This window comes from Larus michahellis, chromosome 21 (assembly GCF_964199755.1).
Source record: "Larus michahellis chromosome 21, bLarMic1.1, whole genome shotgun sequence".
NCBI classification, from domain to species: domain Eukaryota; kingdom Metazoa; phylum Chordata; class Aves; order Charadriiformes; family Laridae; genus Larus; species Larus michahellis.
In genome coordinates, this window is record NC_133916.1 from 4,818,049 (window position 1) to 4,835,510 (window position 17,462).

General features: G+C 57.9%; 1 protein-coding gene across 6 annotated transcripts in view; it reads right to left on the reverse strand.

The window, feature by feature from the left end:
• Positions 1–396: 396 nt before the first annotated feature.
• LRRN2 (leucine rich repeat neuronal 2) overlaps positions 397–17,462 on the reverse strand; it is a 40,128-nt gene continuing 23,062 nt past the window's right edge. For 3 of the 6 annotated variants that reach the window (XM_074564386.1, XM_074564387.1, XM_074564388.1), the window contains one exon: positions 397–7,999. In XM_074564386.1, the coding sequence (XP_074420487.1) occupies positions 5,611–7,701 (2,091 nt within the window). In that variant the 5' untranslated portion in view covers positions 7,702–7,999 and the 3' untranslated portion in view covers positions 397–5,610. Of the gene's footprint in view, positions 8,000–8,631; positions 8,807–14,327; positions 14,439–15,850; positions 16,600–17,462 lie in introns of those variants that run through there. The other 3 variants (XM_074564389.1, XM_074564390.1, XM_074564384.1) reach the window with 3 other exon arrangements.

Genomic DNA, 17,462 nt, shown 5'->3' on the forward strand with positions numbered 1-17,462 from the left:
GGTCCCTGCTCGCCCCACAACAGCCCCACGGGTCCCTGCACTCGCTGCCCGCCCCCACGGAGCTGGGCTCTGGCTTGTTATTCCCTATTAATATTCACTCCCCATCAGCGCCAGCCCTGCCTGCCTTTCCCTTCTCCCAGCTCTCTTCCCATTTAGCCACATGCAAATCCAAAAAGCAATTCCTCCCCTTCCCCCCCAACCCCGGCTAATTAAGATTGAATCCGGCTGCAGGATGACGCGGGGGCAGTGAGGGTACCAGGGGGGTGGATGCCGGGATGGGAGCAGGGGGCTCTGTCCCTCTCCCTGGGGTGGCCACAGCCTCCCGTGCCCTCGCTCACTGTGGGGTCGGACCCCAAACATGCTAAAATGGCACCCAGGAGGACACCAGTTGCTTAATGAATGATTTAAGCCTGTCTGGCATCGGCAGCATGAGCAGAGCCGGTGGCCAGCAGCGAGCACCCGTCTCTCACCGGGACCTGCAGCACCCATTGGCAGCACCAACGTCTCCTGTGACGCTCCTCCGGAGACCCCCTGCACCACGGGGCAAATCCAAGCCACGGCCTCATCCGCGACAGCATCCCCTGCAGATGGCTCGGCCATTCGGGAGAGGAGCCAGCCCTGGGAAGGGTCCTGGGTTTCCCAAAATACTGCCCAAGGGAGCGGGAGAGCCGGGAGGAGGCAGCCAGGGCCGGGAAAGCAGCTAATCGCAAAGCAGCCCCTGGCGAGGCCGGTGCTTTTCAAGCCTCAGCCAGCTCCAACCTGACCTCCTGCCACCTCTCCTGCCCCGCTGCTTTCCATCAGCCTGATTTTAGCCTCAATTGCCTACTTGAAGGCAGCTGAAGCCATTTACTCGGGCCGGCCGGGCTGCTCTAGCAGGGGGCAGGAGCTGCTTCAGCTCTGAAAGGCTGGGAAAGGCGACGGGAAATCAATGAGCTGCAATCATTCCTCCTGCCGTCGCCTCTTCTTCCTTTCCTGGGCGACTTCTGGATGGAAGGGCCAAAGCACTGCTTGTCTCCTGACCCCAGCGTGTGCTCAGAGGGGGAAAAGGGACCGAGGACCATAAGTCACTAAGCCTCTCCCTGCCTCAGTTTCCCCACTGTGTGAGAGCGCAGAAGCGTTGGGAAGGAGAGCTGGGTGCCGTGGAGACTGACAGGTAGATTTTCCTAAAGGCTTTGAAAGCTGCACCTGCTTCATCATAATGGCATCATGCATATGGATAACAGCGCTGACATTTCCCGGGGAGGTCGGGTGATTTAATTTAAATCATTTTTGAGGAAGTGCTGGAGAGAGGCGGAGAGGCCTGCTTTGATTCTCTAACGAACTAATAAATACGTGCCCGTCACAGGCGAGCCTGGGAGCCTTCGGGGCGGGCGGGGGGCGCAGGCAGCCCTGGGAGCCCGGCGACGGGCGCTGAGAACGGGGCACCTCCACCGCCGGGCCCTCGGCAGGGACAGGGGCTCCGCGCAAGAAGGACACAGCAATGGAGCCGCTCCAAAAATCGGTTTTATTAGGTGCTTAAAATAGAGCCTGGCACGCAGTGTTCTCGGCTGGCTTTGTCGAGAGAAGCTCGGTTGCACGAGAGACCCACGATGCTGTTTGCGCTGAGAAAGAGGAGGAGGAGGAGGGGTGGAGGGCAGAAGAAGCAGAAATGAGGACTTTCACTGCTATCCTCAAAGTGAAGGTAATATATAAAAAAAAAAAAAAAGAGAAATTAAACCTTGAGGAGCAGCTAAGGAGGAGTGTTTTATGGGAGAGAAACCAGTGCCTGGGGGTGACACCTGATGGGACAGGCTGGAGGAGAAGCGTTTCCCAAACAAGCCTGGATGGACAGATGGATGGAAGGAGGAGGAGGAGGAGGACCAGGAGGTGACGGAGGCCACCCCCACTCGCCTCCCTCGCCCTGTTGGGCCCCCGGCACCCCTGGGCTGGGCTGGCAGCGGCCAGGTGGGGTGTCAGGTGTCGGTGACAGTCTCCTGGGCTCGAGAAATCTGGGAGCCTCTTCACTAGAGCATCTCTTGGAGAGCCGCATCCCTGCGGGGGGGCTCGGAAACGGAGCCTGCTGTCCCCTGCTACCCGTAAAACTGCTTCAGTGGTGAACTACTACTGCTGATTGTAAAAAAACAGAGCGACGTCTTGTTTCTGATTTGAGTTGCCCTGGCTCTCGCCGTGCCTTTGGGGGGCAGATTAAAGAGCCCTCTAGCCGAGAGCATCCTGGGTCAGACGCCACTTTCCCCCTTTTCCGAAGCATCTCTTGTTCCTGCCGCATCCTCGCTCTCCGGGCTGGCAGAGGAGCCCCTGCAGAGCGAATCCACCTCGGCGCCCAGGGAGCTGCTCCCTCTTGAAGGCAACTCGAGATGCAATTAGCTTCTGCTGTGCCTAAAAAGCCTCATTCCCCCTGCCTGACACCCCAAAATAACCCTCTTGCGCCTCCCAAAGCCCCCCCAGGTGCAGAATCCAGCCTCCAGGCGGAGGGACGAGCCTTAAGTCCCGATGGCCAGCCCTGTAAAACTTCGCAGCCGCTATAATTCACCCGGCGAGGTTCATTTTTGGCCGGATCCCTCCCGATGAGGAGCGTGAGCATCGCTCCCCTGCGCGGGGGGCTCGGTGCCGTGGGGCTGGAGGCTGCGCGATGAGGGTGAAACATGCTGTGGGGCTGGTACCGAGGTGCTGGGCTCTCCCCCAGCGAGGGCTGGGCTTTAATTCAGCCGCCTGCCTTGGACACGCTCGGTCGTGGCCTCTGTAGGAGAAAGAGTCTTGAGCAGATGGGACCTCGTGCCCCTGGATGACAAGGGACAACGCCGGCGAGGCTCTGCCCACGGCTGCTCCAGCTCCACGTGCCCCATCCAGGCTCGGGCACGGGGGACAGGCACCGGTTTCCGGAGCCTTTCCTCCAGCACCGTGCCGGGGAAAAGCTGGTTGGTGCTTTAAAAATAAATAACAACAATAATAAATAGCGTATGAGGCGCCTACGGTGCTCTCAGCCGATGTCCTCGGAGGAAGGGAGGGGATGGAAGCGGTTCACAGCGAAGCTGCTGGTTTGGGGCATTTTGGGGAGGGGGGTGATTTGCCCCCCCACTCCCCCAACCCCCCCGTGGGGAGCCTGGGCTGGCTGAGTGTCACCCACCCGGGGACACTCGGGGCCAGGGACCCGCTGGGCAACGAGTCCTTCAGCGGCGGGTGCCCCGCTAGATGCACGGCATCGAGCTCCCTGGGTTGCTCCGGTTTCCAAGGAAATCAAATCCATTGCAGGTATCCTGCATTTCAATCCCTGGCTTGCAGGCATCGCTTTTAGAGGAGAGCCCACGACTCAGGCAGCAGCTGAACCTTCCCCTCCCGGCCCAGCGTGGCGGCGGCAGCCGCGATAACCCTGATCGAAGAGGCTTTTTTCCTCTTACACCTACAAAATTACAGCCTTTAAGGGGCTCGGCCCTTGCTTTGCGCGGGAACCGATAGTATTTTTGGCAGGGAGCGGGACGGCGGAGGGGACGGGAGGCGCCGGCGCTCAGCCCCTGCGTCGCGGGGACGAGCAGGATTAAATCAGGGACGCGTTTACACCGGGGAAATTCCTCAGCAACTATTTCCAACGTGTTCCAGCACCAATTTCGCTGAACCACAGGGAATACATTCCGCGTTTAAGTGTCCCCCGCTGGACAAAAGGCTGTTTCAGGCCCTGAGTCTGCAAACTGTGATGGTCGCACACCTGAGCAGAGCTGAATATTCAAAGGGCATCCCGACTCTCATTCAGCAAAGTATTAAAGCCTCAGGGACCCCCCCGGGGACCTCGCTGAGTCCTGAACACATGCTGAAGCGCTTTGGTGAGCGGAACGGGGAGCGGGGAGAGCCGTTACCCTCCGAAATAATTCCCCCGGCGAAGTCGCGGGAGCCGTTTTCGCGTGCCTGGCTGAGCGGAGCTTATCCAGGGGGGGAACCATCTCGCCTTGGCCGGAAGATGGATGAGAAGTTCAAACGGCTTTTTACCGCGTCAAGGTTTTCCTGGCCCCTTCAAAGCCGTGACTGCGCTGGCACAACCCGCTGCGCCCGAGGGGGCACCGCATGCACAGGGAGATGCGACCTCCCGGGGGTACCCGCACCCCCTCGGCCCCCCAGCTCTGGCTGGGATGTGTTTTCTTGGTCTTTCCCATGGAAGGACCCTCTAAGGGTGGCGTCGGCCGGGCTCTGGATGCACCCATGCCCGCAGCACGGGCTGCGCCGGGCTCTCCTGGGGCCGCGCGCGTGTTGGTAAAGGCGATTTCATTTAGGATTGCAGATAACCCGACCCCAGAGCCCTCCCCCCTGACGAGCTGGCGTTGGGTTCAGGCCCAAGCAAAGGGGTGGCGTGTTCCCGTTACCTGGGGAGGGGAACATCACCTGCAGCATCAGCGTCCATCGAGCAGGAGGGGAACGGCTCCAAGGTCCCTTGGTTTGGCACAATATGGTGGGGGGGGGGGCGGGGAGGGGGGGCTGGTGCTGCCCACCGCTCCTGTTCATTTGCAATTTTAATTGCTGATCAGAGAAAGAAGCATCAGCTGCCCCAGAAGAGCAGGTTTTGTGTCCCTGACCTCCCACACACACTCAGGGACTGTCCTGCAGAGCCCCCCCAGATCCGCCCCCCAGCATCTGTAGCAAGGGGTTCCTACCACGAAGCCCTCCAGCTGCGCACCAGTATACAAAGAACTTCCTTTTTTTTTTTTTCCTCCTTTTTCTTTTTTTTTTTCCATACAAAACCAGTAAAGCAAGAACTTCCACCCCATCCCCCACACCCCTTTTCTTCCCGTTTTTTCCTTTTTTTTTTTTTTTAACATTATCCACAAAAGTTTACAAAATAGCCTTGAGATTACGCTTGCGGGATACAGGATCCGACCGCCTGCGGCAGAAGCCGGCCAGCCCCGCAGGGATGCCAATTAAGAGATGTGTCACCATCACCATTCCTGTTCCTTTTGCCCAAAGTCCCCTCCTTTTCCCTTTGCTTCCCTCCGGCCGACGGCCGCGAGCAAACGACAGGGCAGCGGGAAGGCGCTGGGGGCGTGTTTGTGGCTGATTATCTGAGTGCTCAAAAAAAAATAAAAATAAAAATAATGAAAAAAGAAAGAAAGAAACAAACAAAAAGAACATGTATCCCAAAGGTAAAGGCCTTTTTTCTGTATTTCCAAAACAGAGACTGTCCAGCCAAGGAGCTGACACCACTGGGGTGTTGCGTGGTACCAGGGGGAGTGGGGAAGGGGGTGATCTGCTGATCATCCGTATGGCTCTTCGACCGCTCGGGGCATCAGCCCCCTCGGGCTCGGGCCCCTCTGAGCCCTCCCGGAAGCCCAGCGGGTGCTTTGGGGAGCCACGCACAGATCCAGACCGCCCCAGTCTGGGTGGTCGAGACCCTGCCAGGACCACGAGAGAGACTCTACAAGCCCCATGGCCAGCTCTGCTCCTCTCCATCCGCCACACCGCTTCGATTCGTGGTCAAGTCCATGATGAAACTCCATTTTTTTTTTTTTGTTCAGTTTTGTAGTTGGGTTCTTTTTTTTTTTTTTTTTTGGTTAAAAAAAAAAAAAGTTTCTCCCACCTCCCACCCCAAACCACCCCACCCCACGGTCAGCCCCACCAGCATATCAACCTTCAGCAGTCCAGGGGGGCTGCCTGCACCTCCACAGCCAGCAGCTGCCCCCCGCGCTGCCCCCGAGCCCAGGGCTGGCCGAGGCGGGGGTAGACCACCCGCACGGCCGTGGCACCCCGCAGCAGCTCCCTGGCCTTCCTGGGCTCTGCCCCAACGCCATAGCGAGCCACGAGGCTGGCGGCAAGCAGCAGGAGACAGAGGACCAGCACCGTCAGGAGGCTCTGCCGGCCCTCCAGGAGCCGGTAGCGGTGGGCAGCCTCTTTAGTCCTGGCGTTCACACAAGCCACCTTGGCCTGCAAGTCTACAAAGGCCACGTGGAGGCAAGCCCAGTACTCCGTGTCCTGGTGGAGCCGGGTGATGTTGTACGTGTGGGTTCCCATGGGGATCCGGGCCACATTGGTCATGTCCAAGTTGGAGCTAAGCAAGAAGCTGGACCAGGTGAGGTTGGAGGAGACGGTGTTGAGATGCGGCTTCCAGGCAACCAGGATGTGGTAGGCCTGGACATCCGCCACCACCAGCTCCAGACTGTCCTCACTGAGTGGGAAGGAGTGGTTGACCATCATGCTAATGCTCTTAGTGTCTGCCCCAAGGAGGTTGTGAGCCACACAGGTGTAGAGCCCAGCCTCCTGAGCTGAGATCCCATGAATCTCCAGCGTCCCTTCGGGGTGCACCTTGTACCGCCCATCTTCTGCGTAGGGGATCAACTTCACCCCCGAAGGAGTCACCCAGTAGATCTCCGGGTCCGGCTCTGCCAGGGCTCGGCAATGCAAGGAGACATTGTCACCATCTGCCACCTCTAAGTGGGAGGGGAAGCTCTTGGTGGAGATGAGAGGCAGGCACCTGTCTGTCATCTCCCGGAAGGGGACATCCCGAATGTGTCTCCTCTTGAGGTCAGGGGGCTCGGCGCACAGCGTGGACTGGGGTTCAATGAAGCGGATGTGGTTCTCTGTGCTGTTGACCCAGCGGATGACGCAGTCACAGCGGATGGGGTTGCTGTGGATGCTGATCTCCTGCAGGTTGGGCAGGGACCTGACCGTCTGCTTATGCAAGGCACTTAGAGCATTGTTGTTGAGCATGAGGGTTTCCAGTTGGGGAAGGTGGTGGAATGCATTGGGGTGGATAAAGGACAGCTTGGGGTTGTTGGTCACATCCAGCTTGGTCAGCTCAGGGAGGTTGATCAAGGCAAACTGGTCTATGGACACCAGCTCCTCCATGTTGTTGAGCCCCAGCTCTTTGAGGTGCAGCATGTTCGTGAAGTCGCTTTGCTTGACCCTCTGCAATGGGTTTTTGTTCAGATCTAGGAACTTCAGGCCAGGAACTTGCTGCAGCGCCCGTTTGGGGACATTCACGAGCTTGTTGTCATAGAAAGAGAGACTCTCCAGGCTCCGCAGCCCTTCTAGAGCATAGTCTGAGATCTCCCTCAGGTTCATCCCAGCCAAAACCAAACTCCGCAGGTTCGACAAGGGCCTGAAATTCATATCCAAGATCGCATCCACCCTGTTGCCTCCGATCATGAGGATCTCCAGGCTGGGGAGCATCTGGAACCAGCGGCTGTCCACCATCCTCAGCAGGTTGGAGTTGAGGTGGAGGCGCAGCAGGCTGCCGAGGCCGGAGAAGGCACGGGGAGCGATCCTGCGGAGCTGGTTGTGGTTCAGGTAGAGCTCCTGCAGGTTGCCCAGCCCAGGGAAGCTGCCATCGGGCAGCTCAGAAAGCTGGTTCTCCTCCAGGTGCAGGCTGAGCAGCTGGGGCATGCTCTTCAGGCCAAAATCCCAGACATCGGAGAAGCTGTTCTGTGACAGGTCCAGCTCCGAGAGGTTTCTGAGATAGTCCAGCTCGCTCTGCTCCAGCCTGGCGATATTGTTGCTTTGCAACAGCAGGGTTTGGGTCCCCTCTGGCAGGTCTTCAGGCACGGTGGAGATGAACAAGTCATTGCAGTCCACCGTGGCAGCCTCCCGGTACACCGAGCGGGGGGTGTACCACGGCCTGATCTGGCAGACACACTGCAGGGGGCATTTGACCTTCCAGGGCACGATGGGGATGGCAGTGGCGGCCACCACGCAGAGCAGGAGCAAGCTGGTTTGGAAGCGTCTCATTTTCGGCTGGTGGGACCAGCTTCCTCCCAGGCAGGAAAGGCTCACGGGGCGTATCCGGAGCGGGGCACGGGGTGACAGCCAGGTGGGGACAGCATCCGTGGGAGAAGATGCTCCATGAGAGCCCCTGGCACCGATCAGCCCCTGCTGCCGGCTGCCCTGCCTGGTCCCCCCTGGCGAGAGCACATAAGACCCAGGACCGGGGCTGGTGCCTTCAGTCAGAGCTTCGCCTTTTCTTCCTCCCCAAAAGATTCATTTTTGCACTCGGCTGCATCTTTCGGGTCCTTCCTCGAGGTCATTCCTGAAAGAGGCCAGACAACAAGTTGTGTTAGAGACACCTCCTGCACATGGCAAACAAGAGAACAAACAGGCTGGAGAGGCAAAGCCCCATGTACAGGACACCCGAAACCTCACCCAGACTCAAGATAGACCAATGTGTCCACTTAATCTATTTTATATCCATAGCATTAACTGCGCCCTCCTATCCCAAGAGGTTTTAAGTATAATTAGCCCATCGATGCTCTGCTCAGGGCCACCAGCAGCCCATGCACCAGAGGCTTTCCCCTGAGCAGAGCCAGAGCTGCAGACACTGGGAAGAGAATACCTCCATGGGGACAACTTTCCTCCGGGCTCTCAGGACTCTGCTTTCTGCCCATTACCCTCCCCAGCACCAAGTGTCCTCATCCAGAAGCTCCCAGCCCTACTTGCAGGCCCCTAATGTGTTTTTCCTTGATGGGCTTATGGAGGAAACATGTCCCCAAGCACAGACCTGTTTCTTGGCGTCTCTAGCAGAAGCCCCATAGCAGCACACGGGCCCATGGCAGCACGTGGACCATGGGCTCAGAGCTCACTTTGCTTTGCGCAGGGACAGACTATCCCAGACCCACCTCACCCCTTTTATTTCTACACTAGCAAAGCAGTAAGGACACCTACCTCGGCACAAACTTGGGCCACAAGGCTTAAATTAGCTGATATTGGGGGGAAGCTGGTGGCCCAGAGGGCTGGTGCTCAGCAGAAAGCCAAGCTTTTTTAGGAAAGAGCAGTACAAAGCCAGCACAGCCCCTGCATGACGGGGCTGCAGCATCCAGAACAGCCACACAGACCCCTGTACGAGGAGGATTAAAGGACAAAGTCCCCCCCCACCCCAGCTCCTTTTAAAGCACTGGCCCAGGGTGGGGGCAATTTTCTGGGAGCAGAAAACCCTGATTGGGCTCATTAGAAGCTGCTGGGGGAATGCAGAAGCCCTTTAACCCCCTCCATGCTGGACCTCCACGCAAGGTTCTCCATGAGGGACCTTGTCCTCAGCCCCTTGCCGTGCACCGTGTCTGGGGAAGAGGGGTCAGGGTTTCTCGGTGGGGTGTTCGGTGAGGGGCTGGGGTGGGCATGAGCCCCCCGGTACCTCCCTGCCCCTCTCCCGGTCCATCCATGGGGTTTGGAGGAGCCGGAGCTGGCCATCACTCCACTTTTGATTTTTCGGATTTGCTACAGCTCCCCTGACCCCCGCTGACACAAATCAAACCCAGCCCCAAAGCTTCTCCCTGTCTTAAAAGACTCTCACGCAGCAGGGAAAAAAAACCAAAACCAAACATTAAAAAGCAGCCAGAGTGGGAAAAAGAAGGTTTCTCTCCGAGCAGCTCTATTTTATCACCCCCTTGTTCTCCCTGTAAAGGGCTTCCAACCAAAGTTTATTCAGCATTGACTCGGCCAAGCCTTGCGCCAGAATTGATCCCGCACGCTTCCCTTCTTGCCTGCTGCGAGGGCATTGGCTTTTAAACCATCTCCCGGAGAAACAGCATTAAAGAAGAGGAAGGTTGTATTGATTTCTGCATCCTTCTGATGGACCCTCATCTTTCTTTTTAAGTGCATAGACATTTCTGTGACTATAAATCTCTCCGGCCATTAAAATATTATAGCATCTTCTCTCCTTAAGAACATAATACGGAGGACCTGTGTTTTTTTGTTTTTGGTTTTTTTTTTCGTTTCCTTAAGGCTGCGAAGAAGAGCCCAGAAAAAGCACCTTGTTTCAAACCCCGTTTTACAGGGGAGACTCCCCGGCTCTGCTGTTGGGCGATATCTCTGTGGGGTTTGTGTCTCTAACCAGGTTTTATCGCTTTTCCCCGGCACAGGACAGCGTTGCAGCACTGATGGCCACGGAAAGCCTTGGATACAGGATGACGCCATAACGGTCCAGGTGTTTGTATAAGTAACGGGATCAGAGCTTGCAGAAAAATGTCATTTTTTGGAAAGTCTAGCTAATAAACCACATACTTCATGGTTTCAAATGCCGCGGAGCAAACGGAGCAGGGAGAGCATCGGCAGCGTGTCGTCCCCGCGGCGGGGTACGAACCCCGGGGAGGACAGTCCTGGCAGGGGACGGAGCTGCCCCCCCCCACCCCTGCCGTGACAGCCCAGCTCCCTGGTGACGGCAGTGACACCCTGGGGACCTGCACCCCAAATTCCCGCAGCCCAGCCGTGGGGCGGTGAGGAGACGGGGAAGGAGAGAGCAGGAGCCCGCTGGCTGGCTTTTGTCCATTACCCAGTGAAGTCGGGCTCATTATTTCTTAATTAGGCACCGAAGCAGCCCGCAGGTAGCACACAAACTCCTTCGGCCTTTTATTGCGCTGCACCAGAGAGGGATGGTGGGACGCACCGGGCAGTCCCGCAGCTCCCACGGCCACCGTTTTAGTTCTGTGGGTTTCCCGTTCGGGTTCGAAAGCCTCCCCCTGCGGAGCTGCACCCCCCGGCCTGGGGGAGGCGGTTGGGGATTGGGGTCCCGGGACCCGCGGGCCCTCGAGGGGCTCCCATGGGGTCGATTCCCCATGTGCATCTTTGCTGTGATTCACGTACGCACGCACGTAACCCAAACTCCCACCCACCCCATCCATCCGCCGCAGCACCAAAGCGCTGCCCGTGCCCCAAAAGCCCTTGTTTTCCCCCCAAACAGACTCAGGGCACAGAATAAGACAGAAAAAGCGGAGGGACGCGGGGTTTGAAGCTAACAAATAGAGAGATCAGGCTGGAGACGTGGCTGAGGTTGCGAGGCTAAGTGGTGTGTCCCAGGGAGCCCAGATTTCATCTCCGCTCCGAGACAGCCTGATTTCTGCCTTCGCAGATGGTGGGAAGACGCTGCTCGGGATAACGGGAGCCTTGGTAAAACCCGAGAGAGGAAAGGGGACAGCCAGGAGGAGCAGGGAGGTGGGTGCTGGAGGGTCTGCTGGGGACCAGGACCCCCCCGCAGCCAGGCTGGGCTCCGGCGATGCCACGAGCCCCCCGCTCTGTTTCAGCCCCCGGCTGCTATTTCAGGCTCTTCCTCGGCGTGGGCTGCGGCACGGCGAGAGTGACAGCAGGGAGCCGGGTGACGTTTATTTTTTTCCAAAAATGTAGAGCCAAGGGGGCTGAAACATTTGGTGCAGTGCCCCGGCACACTGGGAAATGGAAAATACCCCCAGTTTCCTTTTTTCCCCCCAGCAGGACTCAAGCCCGGTCCCCACACCGGGGATGCTCCTTGCCTCTTCCATGGTTTCCCAGCATTTACCCAATTCCTTTGTCTCCCTAAGGCATTTCTGTGACTTTCTGGATTTACCCCAGGTGCAAATGTCCATCTCCCCTTCCTCACGATTGCAGAGAAGCTGGAGCCCCAGTATGCCTCTGGTAAGGATTTTATCCGGAGGCGGTCACCGAGGAAATGAGACACAAAGTGCCAGGGGCAGGCGGGGGGTCTGTGGCACTGCTCCACATGGTACCAGCCTGAATTTGCCACAAGCCCATGACATCGTCTGCGGTGTCACTGATGGGGGAATCGGTTCCCATCCCAGCCAGGCATGCTCAGGGCTGGAGAGGGGGATATGGTGGAGAAATACGGAAAGAGAAGGGATAAGGGGGGATGAAAGCGCCACAAGGAGATAAAGAAGGAAAACGAGAGGTGAAAAGGAGAAGGAAAGGGACAAAGAGACCATCAGAGAATGAGGCCGGGAGAGGGAGAGGAGCCGGGGAGCGCAGGAGAGCCGGGGTACGCAGCGCTGGGGAGGGGGGAACGTGGCTGCATGAACAGGCGGCAGAAGCCCAAGGAAAGGGTAAAAAAAAAAAAAAAAAAAGGAAAGCAAAGAAAGAAAAAAAAAAAAGAAAAGCAACGAGAATGAGAATTGATGAGGCACAGAGAAGGGAAGAATCTTTTCATCAGCAAGTTTGCTGGATGAAGCCAGGAGATAAATCACCCGGTAGAAGGAGCCTTGGTCTCGGTGCTTGCACCGGCTGCCTCTCTCCCTCTGTCATCTGTCTAATAGCCCGGCTTCGGGAGATAAATGGCTGCAGCTGAGCCCGGGGCTCTCCTGCCCGGCCCTCTCCCTCACCGCCATCAGCAGCCCAACGCTTCCCCCATCGTGCTGCCGGGCGGGAGGCGACGGACACCCCCTGCACCCTGGGGGGGACGGGGAGAACCCCGACACCTCCCGGGGTCCCTTGGCTGGAGGAAGCCGGGAGCGGGCCCGTGCTCAGCCCCTCTGTGCGGGGGCAGCTCTCCCGCAGCCGCGTCCCCAAGGGGTCGCAGACGCCCCAGCCCGTGCTGGGTCTCGCCGGGGACGGTGAGCTCCTGCCAAGCCCCTGTCTTTTCTGGGTGACGGCTTTAAGCAAGCAGAGCACACAGCAGCCTGCGACACGGCCAGCGCTCTCGAAGCTTTCCAGCCCTGCCGCATTTCGGCGGCTGCTGAGCCTTCACGTCCCTGTCACCGGCCCCGCCAGCTCCCGGCGGAGGCAGATGAGAAGTGGCAGTCGGATGCTGTGGGAAAATCCTTTCCCCTCGCCCGTCCTCGACGCCTTTTGCCTCTTTTCGATTCAAATCCGCAGCCAGCCCCGGGGAGAGGAGGCGGTGGCGGGGAGGATGGGGATGGGTTTGCTGCCGGAGACACGCACACGCTGCCGGTCCAGCCTGGTCCAGCCTCTCTGCACACTCAGACAACACCAAACCAAGCTGCGCAGCCCCACCGTACCCCCAGAAAAGGGATATTTTGGGGGACATATCACCTCGCCTGGCTGCTCTGGGCTCAGGGCTTTCCGCAGTGACACCCAGCAAAGTTTGTCCCCTCAGGCTGGGGTCACATCTCTCCTCTTTAAATCTCGGTGTAATAGCTTCATTCTTACTTGTGATAAAACCAACAAGAATTAAATAGGGTTCTGTATCAATTACTTGTAAAAGTTAGAAATAGGGTACCCTGCTGTTATCCGAAACGCTCTTATATCACTTTTTCTATCTGGAAGGAGATGCTGTATTAAATCCTGCAGGGCTTTAATGGCCAGTTTTAGGAGGTTGGCTCTGGGGTTCTTGCTGTCTCCAGGGCTGTCACCATCCCTTGCCCTGGAGCAGCCGGCACAGTCCCCCCTGAACCACCACCCTCCCCGGGTAAAAACTCCTTGGGAATTCCTATTTTCAGCAGTGCTGAGCACCCACATCGTGCCTGGCATCCGGAGGCAATCCAGGCTGGGAGGAGAGGGGAGAGGGATCGCATGGACTCCAGGGTCCCCAGCCCTGCCCCTGCTGCCATCGCGATGCCAGCTGAGAGCGTGACTTATTTATGATGCGTTTACAGCAGTAAAAGCCTCAGTGCAAATGCAAAACAAGCCCCTTCCCCGCCCCCCCCGGGTAACTCGTGCCTTCTGGAGAGGATGCACAAACGCTGCCAGCGAGGGCACTTTGTGGCTCCATCCACCCTGGGCCAGGGGTTGGCGCTGGGGCAGCTCTGCCCGGGGAGCTCAGATGCCACCCGGGGTCCCCATCGCTGCCTGTCCCCACCGCGGAGCGCAGGATCAGGCCAGCCTGAGTCCGGATCTAAAAGCACAGTTCCAGCATGGCAAATCCATCCCAAGGGATCATGAAATGGCATGCATTCTGGATTAGCCACTTATACAACTGTCATACTAATGGTATCTATTAGATAGCTGTTAATCTTGAATAAATGTTTTTAATGATCCCCTGTTTAACATACAATAACTGACGTATTAAATCTCAGTTAAGCTGCGGAGGTCAACTCATTATCTGGGGCTAATGGTGGCAGGGATGATGCGGAGACGTAACTCTGGATATCAGGAAAAGGAAATATATCCTTCAAGTGTTACAGAGGCTCTCGAAAGGTTTTTCTGGTGTAGGGACCAGCCGGTGCCCCCGGGCACTACCGGGGATGGAGCAGCGATGGGGTGGCTGCGGGAAGTGGGATGAGCCCTGGGCTGAGCGTCCCCCTGTGCCTGGGGGCAGAGGGAGCCCCACAAACCCCATCCCCGTGGAGTCTCAGCCCTGCTGCTCATGGGTTTTTAGGGATTTTCTCCATTTGCACCACCAAGGGGGGGAAACGGTGGGTGAGAACCAGCCAGGCAGACAGAGGGATGCCTCTGCAGGCGTCCTGGGTTTGCTGCAGCTGATACAGGGATAGAAAATGGCAGAAATTGCTGTGTGAGATACCTGACGCTCAAGCAAGGAATCCTGTTCAAGCACCGTGGCCCAGAGTCCACCCAAAGCTCCCCTTTGTCAGAGGAAGCACAAGTTTCTCCAACTCAGCCGGCCTTGGCTGGCAGGTCTCCTCGCCTCTCCCACAACCAACAAGCCCAAAGCCCCCAGCCAGGTTTGATTTTCCTTCCCGGACCTCCAGCATGTCCCAGCAGTTGTACCATCTGGCACTGGTAAGATGCTCAAGTGTAAGAAGGAAAACTTCACACCCGGGGAACGGAGCAGCCGGGGGTTCGATGCAGCTGGAGACCTCGGTGGAGCCTCGGCTGAGCTCAACTCTCCCCTGTCCTGGGCTGAAATTCGCTCCTGGTGCTGGTGGGAAATTCCATCATGCAAAGACGTGTTCAGGGTCAGCCCCCGGCGCCGGAGGCCAGGATTTCTGGGCTCAGTTCCCATCTCAGACCCGTGTTGGGACTGTGGCAAAATAGTTATAGAATCACAGAATGGTTCGGGTTAGAAGGGACCTTAAAGGCCACCCAGTTCCAGACCCCTGGGTCACGGGGGTGACACCTCCCACCAGCCCAGGTTGCTCCAAGCCCCGTCCAACCTGGCCTTGAACCCCTCCAGGGATGGGGCAGCCACAGCTTCTCTGGGCAACCTGGGCCAGGGGCTCACCGCCCTCACAGCAAACAATTTCTTCCCCAGATCTCATCTAAATCCCCCCTCTTTCAGTGTAAAACCCTTCCCCCTCGTCCCATGGCTCCCCTCCCTGATCCCGAGTCCCTCCCCAGGTTTCCTGGAGCCCCTTTAGGGGCTGGAAGGGGCTGGAAGGTCTCCCCGGAGCCTTCTCTTCTCCAGGCTGAACCCCCCCAGCTCTCTCAGCCTGTCCACACAGCAGAGGGGCTCCAGCCCTCCCAGCATCTCCGGGGCCCTCAGGCTTCCCAAGCCCTGTGTCCTTACAAACCCGGCATGCAAGGCAATGGCAAAGCGGGGGGCTGGGATGTTCCAGCAATGCTGCCGGGGAGCTCATGTCTCTGCACAAGCATCTTCAAAGCCCTGGGGTGGAAAAGCAGCTGCTCTGTTCGGAGCAAAGATCCCGACACAAACCTTGGCAGGGAGTTTACCGCCGCGTCAGAAAACAAACAAATAAATAAAGAAAAGACACCGAATCTCCCCCCACCACCCCCCCTGTAACGTGGCAACCGCTCCCCCCGCATCCACGGCAGCCTCCCTCATCTGTATGCTCCGTCACAGCCCCGCACCATCCGCCGGGTGAGCACCATGGCAACACCGTGGTCTTTAAACACAGGAGTTTGTGCTGCGATGGCAAACAGCATTAGGCAATTTAATTAAGCAGCTGGCAAAAGGAAAAACTTTGCCTGTTTGAGGCGTTTTATTAAATTCCGGCGTATTATGCAGCTCTGCGTTGCCGCTGTCTGGTTCGAGGGATGGGAGGATGCTCCCACCCCGGCTTTTCTGCAGCTTCACCCCTGGCTGAAGCAAACAAATCAACGCAGGGCTGTGGGGGGCACGGGGAGCCCCGTAGTGGTCCCTGCATCCTGCACTGGTCCCTGAATCCCGCACCGGTCCCTGCATCCCACCTTGCGTGCTCTCTGCGCCAACGCACGGGGCCACAGTAGCAAAGCCGTGCTCCAGCCTCGAGCGGTGATTTTAGCTCTTTAGCCCCTGAAAATCATTAACACGAGACAGGGAACAGACCCCTCCAAAACCATCAGCTCCGGGCTGCTGCTCTGCCGGCTTTTCTGGCGGTTTCTTGCCTCGGTTAAGTCTTGCTGTGTGCGGAGAGACCCAGGGATGCTCTTTGTGGCCCTTCTCCTGCATCTCTCCTGGCAGGGAGGGCGATAGCGTTATTTCTGCTTGTCTGGGAGATAAAAAGCTGCCAGGAGCGTGCAAAGCAAACCGCTCGGCTGCCTGCACCTCACTATCGCACCCATCCGCCAGGAGCCGGCAGGCAGGAGCCGTCCCCGCTTCTTATCTGGATGCTTCTCTGCCTCCACTTGGGATGTTTTTTAATGAGGAGGGCTGGGAAATAAGCCTGTTGTTCTTCTTCTTTTGCTTTCAGGCTCTGGAAGGGTTGCGGTGGCTCTGCCTGCCTCCAGAACGCTCTCACAGGTCCCAGTGGCTTCCCGGAGATGCTGCTGGCAGCTTCAGGCGCAGCCTCCAGCCTGAAGCGTTGCAGGATTTGGCCCTGCTCAGCCACAAACTGCCCACGCAGCACTGAGCGCATCCCAGAGCTGCTTTTGGTCCCACACTCGTTGCCTGGGGATAAACACGGTCCCATCCCGCCGGGATGCTGAGAGATCGGGTACCGCAGTGGCCGGGGAGATGCTCAGGGAGGAGCTGGGGTCCCTGGGCTGTGCCGGGGGTCCCTGCAGAGCAGCTTCTCCAAAACGTGTCTCAGCGGCGTTCAGGCTTTCGGAAGGTTTATTCTTCTTGGAAACAATCACCAGGGCCCTTCCCTGCCCCTCGTCTCCCTCGTTCTCCTGGATTGCAAAAGTTGAGACCATGAGACCTTGTTGGGGAGCAGTCCTGGGGCCGGGCGGCCACGCACAGTGGTGGGGACGGATGCTGAGATGGCACCTGTGTCACCCAGAGCCACGGCCGGGCTCCTCAGCGGGGCCAGGAGTTCCATCCATCTGCTCTGCTGGGAAAGCAGCTTTGGAGGTGCTGAGCTGGTGGCACCAGCTCTAAAGGCAGCAGTTCTTCTCCCGTGTCCCGCATGCCGCATGCTCGCGCCTCTGGAAAGCCTCAAATCCATTCCTTTTTGGCTGGGCAGCCCTGGGGGCATCTCATTTTATCCCCGAGAATTGCAGGGCTGGTCTCCAGGCTGCGGGGTTAACTGGTGCATTTGTAAACGTCTCGCAGAAGCCAACTGGAAAAGCTGGCTGATCCCCGCTCCGGATTGCCTGAAGAAATAAGAGGCTGGGAAGATGGAGTCTCAGTCCCAGCTCGTAGCTGAATTGTCCTTTGCTCTGTAAAATTGGCGTCGTTTGACAAAACCCGCGCTGCATCGGGCTGCAGCTCGCTGCATTTTTGGAAGCGTCTCTAACGACTGGCACCGTCTCCGGGCTGCAGCAGGAGCTGAACGCTGATCCCACACCACCCCCGCACCCCCCGACACCCCTTTCAAGTGTCAAAGTCAAGAACATCCCGGGCAGAAACGGGATGGAGAAGGTGGGGAGGTGCCGGCGAGCTTGGTGAAAGCAGGAGAGCTGCCGTGCTTGGTTTTGGAGGCACCTACTGCACCCCCCGCCACCGGCTCTTTTGCAATCTGCCTGGTCCGTTTTGCTTTTCACGTGGGACCCATTTC